This window comes from Heptranchias perlo, chromosome 14 (genome assembly GCF_035084215.1).
Source record: "Heptranchias perlo isolate sHepPer1 chromosome 14, sHepPer1.hap1, whole genome shotgun sequence".
NCBI lineage: Eukaryota > Metazoa > Chordata > Chondrichthyes > Hexanchiformes > Hexanchidae > Heptranchias > Heptranchias perlo.
In genome coordinates this window covers 18,052,485-18,067,484 of record NC_090338.1, presented here as the reverse complement: position 1 = coordinate 18,067,484, position 15,000 = coordinate 18,052,485, and the positions used below count along the sequence as shown (strand labels likewise).

The following is a 15,000-nucleotide window of genomic DNA, read 5'->3' as shown; positions in this document are numbered from 1 at the left end:
AAAATTGAAGCCCATGAAATAAAAGGGGCAGTGGCAGGATGGATACAAAATTGGCGAAGTAACAGGAAACAGAGAGTAGTGGTGAACGGTTGTTTTTCGGACTGGAGGGAGGTGTACAGTGGTGTTCCCAGGGGTCGGTACTAGGACCACTGCTTTTCTTGCTGTAATGTGGAGATGCCGGTGATGGACTGGGGTTGACAATTGTAAACAATTTTACAACACCAAGTTATAGTCCAACAATTTTATTTTTAATCCCACAAGCTTTCGGGGGCTTTCCACACTGCCTGAGGAAGGGGAAAGCCCCCGAAAGCTTGTGGGATTAAAAATAAAATTGTTGGACTATAACTTGGTGTTGTAAAATTGTTTACAATTTTCTTGCTGTATACTAATGACTTGGACTTGGGTGTACAGGGCACAATTTCCAAATTTTCAGATGACATAAAACCTGAAAGTGTAGTGAACAATAAGGAGGATAGTGATAGACTTCAAGAGGATGTAGACAGGATGGTGAAATGGGCAGACAGGTGGCAGATGAAATTTAACACAGAAAAATGCGAAGTGATACATTTTGGTAGGAAGAACGAGGACTAGAGGGCACAATTCTAAAAGGGGTACAGGAACAGAGAGATCTGGGGGTATATGTGCACAATTCGTTGAAGGTGGCAGAGCAAGTTGAGAAAGCAGTTAAGAAAGCATACAAAATCCTGGGCTTTATAAATAGAGGCATAGAGTACAAAAGCAAGGAAGTCATGATGAACCTTTATAATACACTGGTTCAGCCACAACCGGAGTGTTGTGTCCAGTTCTGGGCACCGCACTTTAGGAAAGATGTGAAGACCTTAGAGAGGGTGCAGAAAAGATTTACTATTATGATTCCAGGGATGAGAGACTTTAGTTACAGAGGTAGAATGGAGAGGCTGTGGTTGTTCTCCTTGGAATAGAGAAGATTGAGAGGAGATTTGATAGAGGTATTTAAAATCATGAAGGGTCTAGACAGAGTAGATAGAGAGAAATTGTTCCCATTGGTGGAAGGGTCAAGAACCAGAGAACATAGATTTAAGGTGATTGGCAAAAGAACCAAAGATGACATGAGGAGAAACTTGTTTACACAGTGAGTGGTTAGGATCTGGAATGCACTGCCTGAGGGGGTGGTGGAGGCGGATTCAATCGTGGCCTTCAAAAGTGAACTGGATAAGTACTTGAAAGGAAAAAAATTGCAGGGCTATGGGGATAGGGCGGAGGAGTGGGACTAGTTGGATTGCTCTTGCATAGGGCCAGCATGGGCTCGATGGGCCCTTTCTGTGCTGTAAACTTTCTATGATTCTATGATTCTAAGCGTGTTATCTATCATTTGGAAGTGTGAGGAAGGCACTATACATTACACTTTTCATATAGGTAAGTTAAAATAAATTTGGTAATCATAAATGAAAAATGTGTCGCAAAGATGATACTGTAAAACATTATACAAGTGAACAACGTATTTACTATTTGCTCTCTCTTTTATCCCATTAACATTTCCATGTTAATTGTCATTTGTGATGATATGATCAATATCAGATATAGATTACATTACTCTAGTCTTAGTCAGGGGGAAGCTACATTATGAGAGTGTACAAGATAATTTTCTTGACCTTATGTAATCCCTGTACAAACCTGTGTTGTAGACCATTCTAAAATGTTTCTTTTGCACCTGGCTTGAGATTGATTTTGCAATTTGCAGGTCAGTATGACTCAGCACTACACCAGGCATTACATTCATCTATTGAGTCACTGAGGGTCTTAGTCCTAATCTTTTTAAATCAATTCTGCAAAGATCATCGTGTCACTTAAAAACGGTGTAATGGCAACTTCCCCCCCCCCTCCCACCCAACCCCCCTGAAAGTTTAGTGGGTAAATGTGTCCATTTACTGTGATCCTGGCCTTCACAGACCAAAAGGATTCCATAGTTGATCCTTGGTCTGTGCTCATTTGGCCTGAGAAGTGTTGGGCTGCCTACAATTATTCCCAGGTTAGTGAGGGGGAAAAGATCAGGCAGGGATTCCTCCTCCTGGTTATAATTCAGTGATCACTGCTGGTAAGTGCACCTTTGTGACTATCAGTAGAGGAGAGGATAGGATAGACAGTGATGCCCCTCCCCCACCTGCTGATGCTCCCTGTCTAGGTTCAAACACAGAGAATGAAACTTGAGCGATGTATCACAATGCTGATGACACTTGAGGGACTGTACTTCAGCATGAATCCCTGGTTCAGAATTGGAAGGGAGAAAATGTAGAAGCAAAAGTACTACTGGTATTTGTTATACAACCTCATCCCTGACAAGATGGAATCACTGGTCAGATTATATTTTCTTCGACAGATTTTTGTTTACGCAGGACCACTTCATGGGCTTTAAAAATACACAGCTGAAACTTGCTCCACTGAGCTAGATGATTACATCACATCCCTTTGGTTTGAACAGATGGCTTCATGGTTCCTCTGTCCTATTGAGCTAGTCTTACTACATCTTCATACATTTTCAATTAGATGTATGTTTTTTATTTGTTCAGTCCAATAAGTTGGTCTGCTATTGACATTCCATTACTCAGGTACGCTCACTGGCTGGGATTTTTCTCTCCAGTGGAATCCTCAGTGGGGTGGAACTTCCACCTGCCCCGTTGCTCTGCTCCTGACCCCGTCCGATGGGCTGGGGTCAGGCTATTTAACATACTGTTGGCAGACTACTGGCGGGGATCGGAAAACGCCAATGCCACGTTTTGGACAGCTGGCGCGGCGTAACATGGCTGTTCCACAATTTTTTTATTTTCATATATTTTTTCCAAATGCCTGAACCCAGGCACTGGAACACACTATGGCTAAGGCGGCTCTTTGAATTATAAATACCTCCCACCACCACCATTGCAGCCCTGTAAGACAGGAATGCGTGGGTGTTCCTAGTACCCAGCATTACTGGGGCACATGTGATGGGAAGTGTAACATAGTAACAGTTTAATAGTAACATATGAGGGCAACTTTAACTAACCTGTCCATCCGGAAATTGACAGGATCAAGTGCAATGCTGGTTTTATGCCTCGCCTGATTTTACTCTCCATTGAAGTCAGTTTAAAGTAATATTGGGCGGGGTATAAAACCAGCGTTCAACCCGATCCCATGAGTTTCCCGCCCAGTGAGTTAGGTTAGAATTACCGCCCCACCCCCCCCCCCCCCCATAGTAACAGTTCCAGGCAGGAGAAGACTGTCAGTCCATCTAGTCCACCTAGCCACAGTATTCCCTTGGTGCACTTCTAAATAGTAACAGTTATGATTTTTTCCTGTTATGTTTCTTAATTTGAGTGTGCCCCCCCTGTATTAGGGTGTAGTATTCTACGTTTCCCCCATCACTTGCAGTCGAAAATCTTGGAAGTTGTGGGGAGGGCGTGGGGTGGGGAGAGAGAGGAGGGGCACATGAAGTCGACAGAGCTGCTCCCTGACTGATTTCCCGTCCTCATCCACTGGACTTATGCCCAGGAGCTAGCGTAACTCCAGAGGAAAATCCTGCCCATTGTCTCTGTAATATCCAATAATAATTCTTAATAACTCTCAGCGCAGCACCATCTAATCTCATTTGTTTTTATATATTAGGCATACATCAGAGTGATTGACATCAATGAATATCGACCACAATTTTTAGAGAATAAATATGACGTATGGATTCCTGAAGACACGCCTCGCTCCACAGAGATCCTGCAGATCAGTGCACGAGACACGGACAGGAAAAACAAACTGATTTATACCATCCAGAGCAGCGTTGATGTTGAAAGCCTAAAACTGTTTCATCTGGATCCTACCAGTGGAGTGCTACTGACTACGGACCAGCTAGATTATGAATCGATGCACCTGCACACACTCACCATTATGGTAGGTTAAACACATACCATCAAAGATGAGGCAGTCTTCTTATCCAATGAGTTTTTTTTGTGTGGACTTTGTGCTGTCATCACCTATGCTGACAATTTCCTCGGGGCTTTTCCTGCTTCACTGGTGGAAGTTTGGCGAAAACCTCCATTTACACACGGAAATGGGGTTTCTACCAAACTTCCGCCAAAGTTATGGAGGCGGAGCGGGAGTAGCCCCAAGGAAATTCCTGGCTCTATTGTCAGCGTCAAGCACTCCCGTGTCAAGTCTAGCATGGTTAGACGTAGAATGAAGCTCCCTCTATCTACTCTCTCCCAACAATATGTCTCAGTCCTGACTTCGGAAAAACAAACCCCTTCTGCATCAGTAGGACATTTTTCTGGTCTCCACAGCCAGCCCACCTGTGGTGTATCTAAGTGAGATTGCCAATTTAATTCCAATTTGTACAGGTATCTGCTATATGCCCATGCCCACTGGGAAATGGAATGAAACTGCCCAAACTCATTATATTTAGGACCAAATTGAGCATCTGAGGCTGGATCGGACAGTGTTATAGCACATTGGGCACAGAATTGGTCTAGGATTCAGACAGTGGCACTGTCAAATTTTGTTTGATAACGCTCCTGTGAAGGGCCTTGGGTCGTTTTATTATGTTAAAGGCACTATTTGAAAAGCAGAGAAGTTATGTTAAACTTGTATAGAACCTTGGTTAGACCACACTTGGAGTACTGTGAACATTCTGGTCTCAATATTATAAAAAGGATAAAGGAGAAGGTGCAAAAAAGATTTATTAGGATGATACCAGAAATGAGAGGTTGTACCTATCAGGAAAGATTGAGCAGGCTGGGGCTCTAGAAAAGAGAAGACTGAGGGGTGACCTGATCGAGGTCTTTAAGATTATGAAAAGGTTTAACAGGGTAGACATAGAGAAGATGTTTCCACTTGCGGGGGAGACAAGAACTAGGGGCCATAATTATAAGATAGCCAGTAATAAATCCAATAGGGAATTCAGGTGAAAGTTCTTTATCCAGAGAGTGGTTAGAATGTGGAACTCGCTACCATAAGGAGTAGTTGAGGCGACAAGAATAGATGCATTTAAGGGGAAGCTAGATAAACGCATGAAGGAGAAAGGAATAGAAGGACATGCTGATAGGTTTAGATGAAGTAGGGAGGGAGGAGGCTCGTGTGGAGCATAAAGACCGTCATAGACCTGTTAGGCCGAGTGGCCTGTTTCTGTGGTGTACATTCTATGCAATATAAATACAAGTTGTTTCGTTGTTGTTTGGACAATGTACTAGGAAGCCTAAGACTGCACCAGCCAGTGTTTTTCATTGTATTGGAGCCATTGCTTTTCTATTTCTTAGACTACCGTTGAGGAACTGTAGGGGCATTTCCCTATCATGTCTTTTGATCTTTTAAGTGCTTCAAGTGTAATTAATTTGACTAGTTCTCTTAACTTGATTCCATAAAAGTGGCAATGAAAGAATCACAGTCTTGCTCTGATTCTTTGGAGGCTGGGGATGAGATCATTATTGAGCTGGAAATAATTTTCATTTTTCCTGGCAGCATATGGGAAAACCCAGAACCGTTCCAAATCTGTGCCACCCACCATATGGTTGCTGTCAATGTGCAAAATGATAAATTACATTCATTTCCACAGCACTGATGACCTTACCTTGATAATCAAGGTCATGACAGTAATATTTCTATATTTTGTTTTGCCAAGCTTCCTGGTTGTATAGCCTTCTGGCTGCACCATGCCTAGCCTTCAAAATGACAGATTATTACACTGAGCACAGTGGGTACTGTGATACAATGTGCTGATATATCTGACTATCCTTTTAAACTAAGATGTAGGCTTGAATGCAATGGAGCGATGGGGTCATTCTACCCCTATGGCAGCTGTTAAGGCACACGAGTTAGAAATCTGTTAAAATTGGGGCTAATATTTCCATTCCTGACTCAAGCATCTTGACATTTGTCACCACCATTTGTTTTCAAAAGAACATCTCACCCTGGAGTTTTGTTTTTACAGTAAATATCTCCCTTTTGTTAAATGTAACACAGGAGATAAGTGAGAGATACATATTTTGACTTCAATAAAGCATTTGATAAGAACCCTTACAGGAGACCTGGGGCCAAAGTAGAAGCTGAAAGCATCCAATATGAAATTGCAAATTGGATTGTTAGTTGGTTAGATAATAGTAAGCAGATGTTAGTTGGTTAGGTAATAGTAAGTAGATGTTAATTAGTTAGATAATAGTAAGCAGAGAGTAAATGTCAATCACAACAATACTAATTAATTTACAATAACCAAGTGAATCCCACATACAGTTCATATAATTTATTGCTGGAATGGCAAAGTTTGGAGATGAAGCAAAGCAAAGCAAGAGATCAGTGGCACTCAGAGACCCACAGTCACTCAGCAATTGGGCAGAGAAATGGCAAAAGATAAGTTTTAAAATGGTAAATTAATTCATATCAGTACAGAAATGGGCTACAAATATAATTACAGATATATAGATAAATAAGATGTCACAGGGAAGATTTGGCTAGTTGACCAAACTTTGAAAACATCTTGTCAGCAGTTTTCAACCCACGTATCATTTTAAGGTTTAATAACAAAGAAAGAACTTGCATTTATATAGCACCTCTCGCGGCCTCAGGATGTCTCAAAACGCTTTACAGTCAATGAAGTACTTTTGAAATGTAGTCACTGTTGTAAATGCGGTAGCCAATTTGCGCACAGTAAGATCCTACAATCTGTTTTAGGCGTTGGTTGAGGGCTAAATATTGGCCAGGACACCAGGGAGAACTCCCCTGCTCTTCTTCGAATAGTGGCATGGGATCTTTTACATCCACCTGACACAGAGCCTCGGTTTAATATCTCATCCAAAAGACGTCCATGGCGTTGTTCACGGATTAGTATAGGTTGGTCTCTTAACTCTGCTTCGCTGGTGGCTGGTGGTTAGTGCCCAACTCTGAGAGAGCACTGTGATGAGGCCGACGCAATGTCATGGTGGCTTCTTTTCTTTCTCAAGTAACTTCTAAGCATTCTATGTAAGTCAGTGGCCAAGGCTGAGGTTTAATCAGGCAGGGCACTGTCATGGCAGCTGTTTCTCTTTTTTTATAGAATGTGATTGGTCGGTCACTCATTTGGGGCTTTCTCATAGAAAATGTTTCGTCGTTCGGTTGTCTGTTTTTTTTGATAGAAATGATTGGTGAATTAGGGGAAACATTTTGGGGGACAGAATGTAATTGGTTGTTTTTGGTTTTCTCACCAATCATATTACACAATCAGAAAGCAGAAAATAACCAATTAGAAAGAAGAAAATTAACAGTCACTACATCTGCACCAAGTACTAGTATAAAGGTAAAAGTAATTAGATCCATTGAGTAGTAGTTCAAGGTATTGACACCAGCATAGTCCTTAAAAAAAAGTCAAATCACTCATAAAATACTGGTCCAATTTTGTTCACTGTCCTTATGATATTAGAGTAATTGAACAATTCAAATTGGAGTAACTAGAATGGCATTAGATCTGTACAGTTACAGATGCGGTAGCCAATTTGCACACAGCAAGATCCCACAATCTGTTTTAGGCGTTGCTTGAGGGATGAATATTGGCCAGGACACTGGTGTCCTGGCCAGTACCAGTGAATAAACCCTACTCTGCTGAATCAGTGTCAATAACATGGTTACACTATAAAGAGTCTGACTTATACTTTAAGGGTTAATATCACTGGTTTCATATGTTTTGCTATTTGTTCATCCCTACCAGTTAAAATAATTCTGGTTGTAAATAATGACTCTGATAGTCACAATGGCAGGTTTCCAACAGAGCTATTAGATATTTTGCCAACATCATAAAAATTGGCTGTGTTTCATTTTTAGAAGAATGTGATTTGTAAATCAGACTTAAATAATTACTTTGAGTGATTTATTGCACTCAGAATATTTAATAGTTAGATGGTATTTTCCAATGTGCCAGCTACAAAAGAATTTAGAGATTAATTGGATGTTATGGCACATTGTTGTTTTATATGTGGAACTGGGTTGAATCCAAGCAGAAAGGAGGGTACGATGATTTCTGATGGGTTTTGGTGTCTGTTAGTACATACATTGAGGTTTCCAAAATACTTGGGTACCTATGTAGGTGGTGTGATACAAGATTCATTCGTCTGGAGAACAGACTAACTGGTTTCTTTTTGCCCACAGTTTCTCTGTGAAAATTTGTTTTTTGAAAAAACTGACAATATGAAAATGAAATGAAAATCTTTCTACATGTAGAATTCTGATGGCGTTATGATCTGATTTTTTTCGACAGGTGCGGGATCAGGAAGTTCCCATTAAGCGTAACTTTGTCCGAGTCATTATTAACGTGGAGGATTCAAACGACCATCCACCCAGGTTTACCAGTCCCACTTACAAAGGAAGTGTGCCAGAAAGTGCACCTTTTGGATCTGAAGTTCTGCAAGTAACTGCTTTAGACAAAGACACAGGAATTAATGCAGAAATCATGTACTCCATTCAATCAGGTAAGAAGAACATCAAATGTGAAATATTTTATGGATAATAAAGAGGCTGATTCCGTGCAGTTGTTAAACATAGATGAATAGGCATGAGGAAATTAATTTGGCCTATCTTAACTCATTCATCCTACAGTCCCCTTATTACATTATTAAAACTGTTAACTGATTTCATTGGTGCTTGCCTTCAATGCCCTCCTAGGAAGTCCATTACATGGGTTGATCAGTCTTCTGTGTAAAGAAGAAGCTCCTGACATCAATCCTAAATTTGCCATCCACTAGCTTAAATTTGTGCTGCCTTGTCTTACTTCATGGTTTGATTTGGAGTAATGTTCCAAGTTTACTTTTTCTACACCATTTGCTGTCTTTATGTACCTCTTTCAGATCACCTCTCGATCGTCTCCTTTCAAGGTTGAAAAGCCCAAGTTTCTACAGTCTTTCCTCAGTTCTCTGACACTAGGGATCACTCTCATGACTTTTAAAGCTCAACTGGTTCCTTATTTGTCTATGTAACTAGAATTGGACACAGTGCTCAACAAGGGTCTGATCATAGTGACAAATAGGATTATATAAGACCAAGTGGTATATTACACTCTATAGTTCCTTTTAACAATATATAGTATCTTATAGCATATTCATTTTTACTAAAACTAAAACAGTTGTTGAAGAGGTGTCAAGTCAACTGCCAATAGTGGGTTACTGTTTCTGTGCATTACAATACAGCTTTGGGCCACTGCTCTCCTTTCTTTGACAGTTCATTGCCTGTCATACCAATCAACATATATAGAAGCTGCAAGTGACACACTTAATATAAAGCTTACTATGACTGTGGCATTGAATCATTGTGCAAATTCAGAAATAGGCAGCCCAATAATGCCATAGCTATGGATCGTCATTTCACAGATAATTATATGTAAGTGGCCCGAAAAGATCGCACACCCTCAGCCACCAGCCATAGTCACATTTACAGTACGTGAAAAGAAATAACTTTCCTCCCATGTGTTTTTCAGGCAACAGTGGCAATATGTTCACTATTGACCCCGTTTCAGGCAAGATAACCGTGGCTAAGAAGCTAGACCAAGCAGTTAAAGGAACCTACGACTTGACAGTGAAAGCCAAGGACCAAGGTTACCCTCAGCTCAGTACACTTGTCAGTGTCGATATTATTGTTACGGTTTCTGATAATTCGCCTCCCAAGTTTCTGATGAAGGAGTATTACGCAGAAATCAGTGAAGCAACTGACATGGGATCTTCAGTTGTCATGGTAACTGCAACCAGCCAATCAGCAGTGACTTATGAAATTAAAGATGGAAACATAGATGACACATTTCATATCAACTCGTATTCAGGTGTGATATCTGTTCATAAAGTGCTGGATTTTGAGAAAATCTCAGCTTACAAACTAAAGATTAAAGCTACCAACATGGTAGGTCTATCCAGCAACCTAATAGTGTTAATTGACATTATAGATGAAAATGACAACCCACCTGTCTTTGTTCAATCTCAATATGTTGGGAGAATCAATGAGAATTCTCCTATCAACAGCATTGTGCTGGATGACAGAAATGCACCTCTCGTAATTCAAGCCACCGATCGAGACAAAGATGCCAATGCTATGTTGGTATATCAAATCATGGAACCTGATATATTGAAATACTTCGCCATTGATTCCAATATGGGAACCCTCAGCACAGCTGCTGTTATTGACCATGAAATCATCTCTATCTTCCATCTCACGGTGCAGGTGCATGATCGTGGCCATCCAAGTCTATTTGCAGCAGAAGTAGCAAGTGTCACTATAATGGTTACGGACATTAATGACTGTCCTCCAAAGTTTGAGAAAGACTTGTATGAAACGACTTTGCTGATACCTGCTCACAAAGGGACTGAAGTTCTCACGGTTAAGGCAGCAGATGCAGACTCTGATAGTTTCTCAAAAATTAGGTACAGTATAGTGGAAGGGAATAACAAGGACACATTCACTATTGACTCTTTTACTGGTTTAATTTCTGTCAAGGACACCGCCAATCTCAAGGGCCATTTTGAACTGACAGTTAGAGCATCTGATGGGACGTACAAAAGCACTGCAGTGGTAAAAATAAATGTTTCCAGTATAAAGGAAAGTGGCCTAACATTTGCCCAGAGCTTACATCCATTTACAATTTTAGAAAACACTACACTGGTTGAAACATTAGGTGTTGTGAAAGCATCTGGAAATCAGCTGAACGAACCCATCTTTTACTATATATTAAATCCAGATGAAAAGTTTAGAATAATCTACACATCAGGTGCTTTTCAAACAACTGGAGTAGCATGTGACCGTGAAGAACAGGAAGAATATGAATTTGTTGTTGAGGCTCGTGATGTGCGTAGCCCTCCCAGAGTTGCCCATACATTAGTTAAAGTCTTTGTGGAGGACATTAATGACAATGCACCAGTGTTTGTCCATTTACCATATCTAACTACGGTCCAAGATGATGCAGAACCAGGTGATGTCATATATCAAGTTACTGCTGATGATAAGGACACTGGAGACAATGCAGTCATCCATTACAGCCTTGTAGATCACTATAGATACTTCTGGATTGATCCCTACCTTGGAGACATTTCACTCAGTGAGCACTTTGATTCTGATGCATCAGATAAGTATATATTAACTGTTATAGCTCAGGATAGCGGGGATCCTCCGCTTTATGCACAGACTGAAGTAGTTATCACTGTAAGAGATAAAGCCACCCCTAGGTTTGAGAAAGCATACTACAGGGTCAGTGTACCCGAAAACATTTCTCCTTATACCCCAATTCTTCATGTGCATGCCGACAACCCTTCAGGATTCCGTGTGATCTACAACATTGCCACAGCAAGAGCATTGCACTTATTCTCTATTGAATTCAAGGCTGGGGTTCTGAGCGTGATTGATTCCTTGGATTTTGAAAGCCAGACAAAGCATGTGCTGACTGTGAGGGCTACAGATTCAGTGACTGGATCTTATGCAGAAGCTATTGTTGAGATTGAAGTTGAAGATATCAATGACAACCCCCCTGCGTTTACAGAAAAGGTCTATGGTGCAGCATTATCCGAGGCCTCAGCTATCGGTACCTCTGTGGTGCAGGTCAGTGCCACTGATGCCGATTCTGGAAGGAATAAAGTTATCAGCTATCAGTTTGCAGCTGTTACTAATAGTTCAGAACACTTCCATATTGACACTACTAATGGCCTTGTCACAACAGCACGCATACTAGACCATGAACAGACCCAACATTACAGCCTTACAGTTAGGGCTGTAGATAACGGTATTCCTCCATTAAGTAGTGATGTCCTTCTGAATGTGAACATTTCAGATTTCAATGATAACCCACCTACATTTCGCCAGAACCAATATGAGACTACTATAAGTGAAGTGGCTACTTGTGGCCATTTTGTTATACGGGTGCAGGCAAGAGATCCAGACAGCATGGACATTAATAACCTGGAGTACATCATTTTAGAAGGAAACGAACAGAGACACTTTACCATTGGAACAAAATCTGGAATCATTTCCGTGTCTAATTCTTGCAAGGAAATATTAGAATCAAATTATCACTTGAATGTGTCCGTTTCTGACCGGGTTTTCAGGCGATCAATACCAGTCCAAGTTAGAACTTCCAAAACAAATAAATACAAGCCCATATTTGATCAAAGCATGTACGAGGTTGAACTTGCTGAAAATGCTGAGGTAGGGACACATGTGATTGAACTCTTAGCTATAGATCCAGACTCAGGTCCATATGGCAAAGTTGACTATACAATCATAAATAAGTTAGCGAGAGAGAAATTCAGCATAGACGGTCGTGGTCGTATTTTAACATCACAGAAATTGGATCGTGAGAATTCAACAGAAAAGGTCATTGCCATTAAAGTAATGGCAAAAGATGGGGGCGGTAAGGTGGATTTTTGTACTGTGAATATTATATTGACTGATGAGAATGACAATGCACCTCAATTCCAAGCTGCTGAATATAAAATTCATATCCCTGCCAGCACCCTTAAGGGTGCTCCCGTAATCCAAATCGTGGCAGTTGATGCAGATGAAGGGATGAATGCAGATGTCACTTACTCTGTTGCCTCCAGTGAAGACAAGGTTGAGGAAATATTAGAGATAAATCCTGTTACTGGATTTATCACAATCAAGGAGAGTCTGATTGGACTGGAGAACAATTCGTTTACTTACTATGTGAAAGCACAAGATGGGGGCTCTCCTCAACAGGATTCCTGTGTTCCTGTTCTAGTCAAAGTTATCCCACCAGAACTATCAATTCCACGATTCTCTGAACCATTATATTCCTTCTCAGCCTCAGAGGATCTCCCAGCTGGGTCAGAAATTGGTGTAATCAAGGCAGAATCTGACCAACCAGTTATTTACAGTCTGGTGAAGGGGAACACAGATGAAAGTAACAAGGGTGAAGTATTTACCCTTGATAAAAACACTGGAGCATTAAAAATTGGGAAGAACATAGACCACGAAAGAACAAAATGGTACCAAATTGATGTAATTGCCCAGTGTTTCCATGGGGATCTTGAGGTTGTTTCTTCAGTGTCCATCAGCATCCAGGTAAAGGACGTCAATGATAATCAACCCATATTTGAGGCAAATCCTTACAAAGCCTTCATCCCAGAGAACATGCCAGCAGGAACCACAGTCATACAGGTGACTGCCAATGATCAGGATACAGGAACCAACGGACATGTGACCTATAGTCTGTCCAGTGAATTTGATGATGTTGCAGATGTTTTCGCCATCGATGGAGAAAGTGGGTGGCTCATTACACTGAAGGAACTCGATTGCGAGACAAAAGATACGTACAAGTTTGCCGTGGTGGCATTTGATCATGGAGGAAGAGTGCAACTGTCCTCAACTGCCATCGTAGGAGTTGAGGTCACTGATGAAAATGACAATCCCCCACAATTCACAAGGGACATCTACAAGGGTACTGTCAGTGAAGGCAGCAAACCTGGAGAAGTGGTTGCTGTTCTCACTATGATGGATGCTGATATTACCGAATCCAATAGACATGCCACCTGCTACATTACAGGTAGGTCTTTGGTATAAAAACATTCATTTAGACATTGCGCTGACAATTAGAAGTATAATTATATACTTACCAGACATCAAAATAAGTGTGATTTCCACCTTCACTTCCTGGTTAGAGTAGAAATCCCACCCATTGTAGAACCTACCCGATTTCCATCCCATTGATTGGACAGATTCTACAATGGGTGGGTGATCAACAATGCCAATTACTGTCCAGGCATTGAAAGTCACCCCTGACGAGACTATTGGTCAATTTTATTATTTATTAACTAAATTTATCCTAACTTTTTCCAAGTTGTAATTCCTTTTATATAACATCTTACTGACAACACTCCCTGACTAAAAGAGCAGGACGATAAACTGTTCCCAGACCATTAATGTTATTGAACCAGATACCAGACGATCAATGTTAGAAACATTGTTAGGGCAGTAAACAGCGGTGTTCCCCAGGGGTCAGTATTAGGACCACTGCTCTTTTTGATATATATTAATGACCTGGACTTGGGTATACAGGGTATAATTTGCAGATGACATGAAACTTGGAAATATAGTAAACAATGTGAAGAATAGTGACAGACTTCAGGAGGATATAGACAAATTAGTGAAATGGGCAGACACATGGCAGATGAAATTTAACGCAGAAAAGTGTGAAGTGATACATTTTGTAGGAAGAATGAGGAGAGGCAATATAAACAAAATGGTACAATTTTAAAGGGGGTACAGGAACAGAGAGACCTGAGGGTGTACGTATACTAATCTTGGATAGTGGCAGGACAAGTTGTGAAGGCTGGATATTGTGTTTAATTCTGGGCACCGCACTTTAGGAAGGATGTCAAGTCCTTAGAGAGAGTGCAAAAGAGATTTACTAGAATGGTATCAGGGATGAGGGACTTCAGTTATGTGGAGAGGCTGGAGAAGCTGGGGTTGTTCTCCTTAGAACAGAGAATGTTAAGGGGAGATTTGATTGCGGTGTTCAAAATCATAAACGGTGTTGACAGAGTAAATAAGGAGAAACTGGCAGAAGGGTCAGTTATCAGAGGACATTGATTGGCAAAAGAACCAGAGGTGACATGAGGAAACATTTTTTTATGCAGAGAGTTGTTATGATCTGGAATGCACTGCCTGAGAGGGTGGTGGAAATGGATTCAATAATAACTTTCAAAAGGGAATTAGATAAATACTTGAAGGGAAAAAATTTACGGGGTATGGGGAAAGAGCAGAGGAGTAGCTCTTTCAAAGAGCCGGCATGGGCACGATGGGCTGAATGACCTCCTTCTGTGCTGTAACATGCTATGATATTATGATATAAGGAAACAGAGCAGAAATATTATACTTCCTAGCTAGGTGACCTGGTCGTCGGTTATATTCTCCACTCTGGGTTAATTGATTCTCTTATTTTTGACATTCAACCTGTGGAGCCTCATTTTGCGTCCGCTCTCTATTAGATCTGTATGGGATCATTCTGATCTTGTGCTGCCAGCAGGAAGTCTCACCCCACGGCAGCGCATA

General features: G+C 41.0%; 1 protein-coding gene across 1 annotated transcript in view; it reads left to right on the top strand.

The window, feature by feature from the left end:
* Nucleotides 1-15,000, top strand: part of LOC137332335 (protocadherin Fat 1-like) — a 140,300-nt gene that overhangs the window by 84,411 nt on the left and 40,889 nt on the right. Inside the window, exons 8-10 of the mRNA XM_067996083.1 lie at nucleotides 3,619-3,894; nucleotides 8,219-8,429; nucleotides 9,431-13,492. Coding sequence (XP_067852184.1) covers nucleotides 3,619-3,894; nucleotides 8,219-8,429; nucleotides 9,431-13,492 — 4,549 coding nt within the window. The remainder of the gene's footprint in view (nucleotides 1-3,618; nucleotides 3,895-8,218; nucleotides 8,430-9,430; nucleotides 13,493-15,000) is intronic.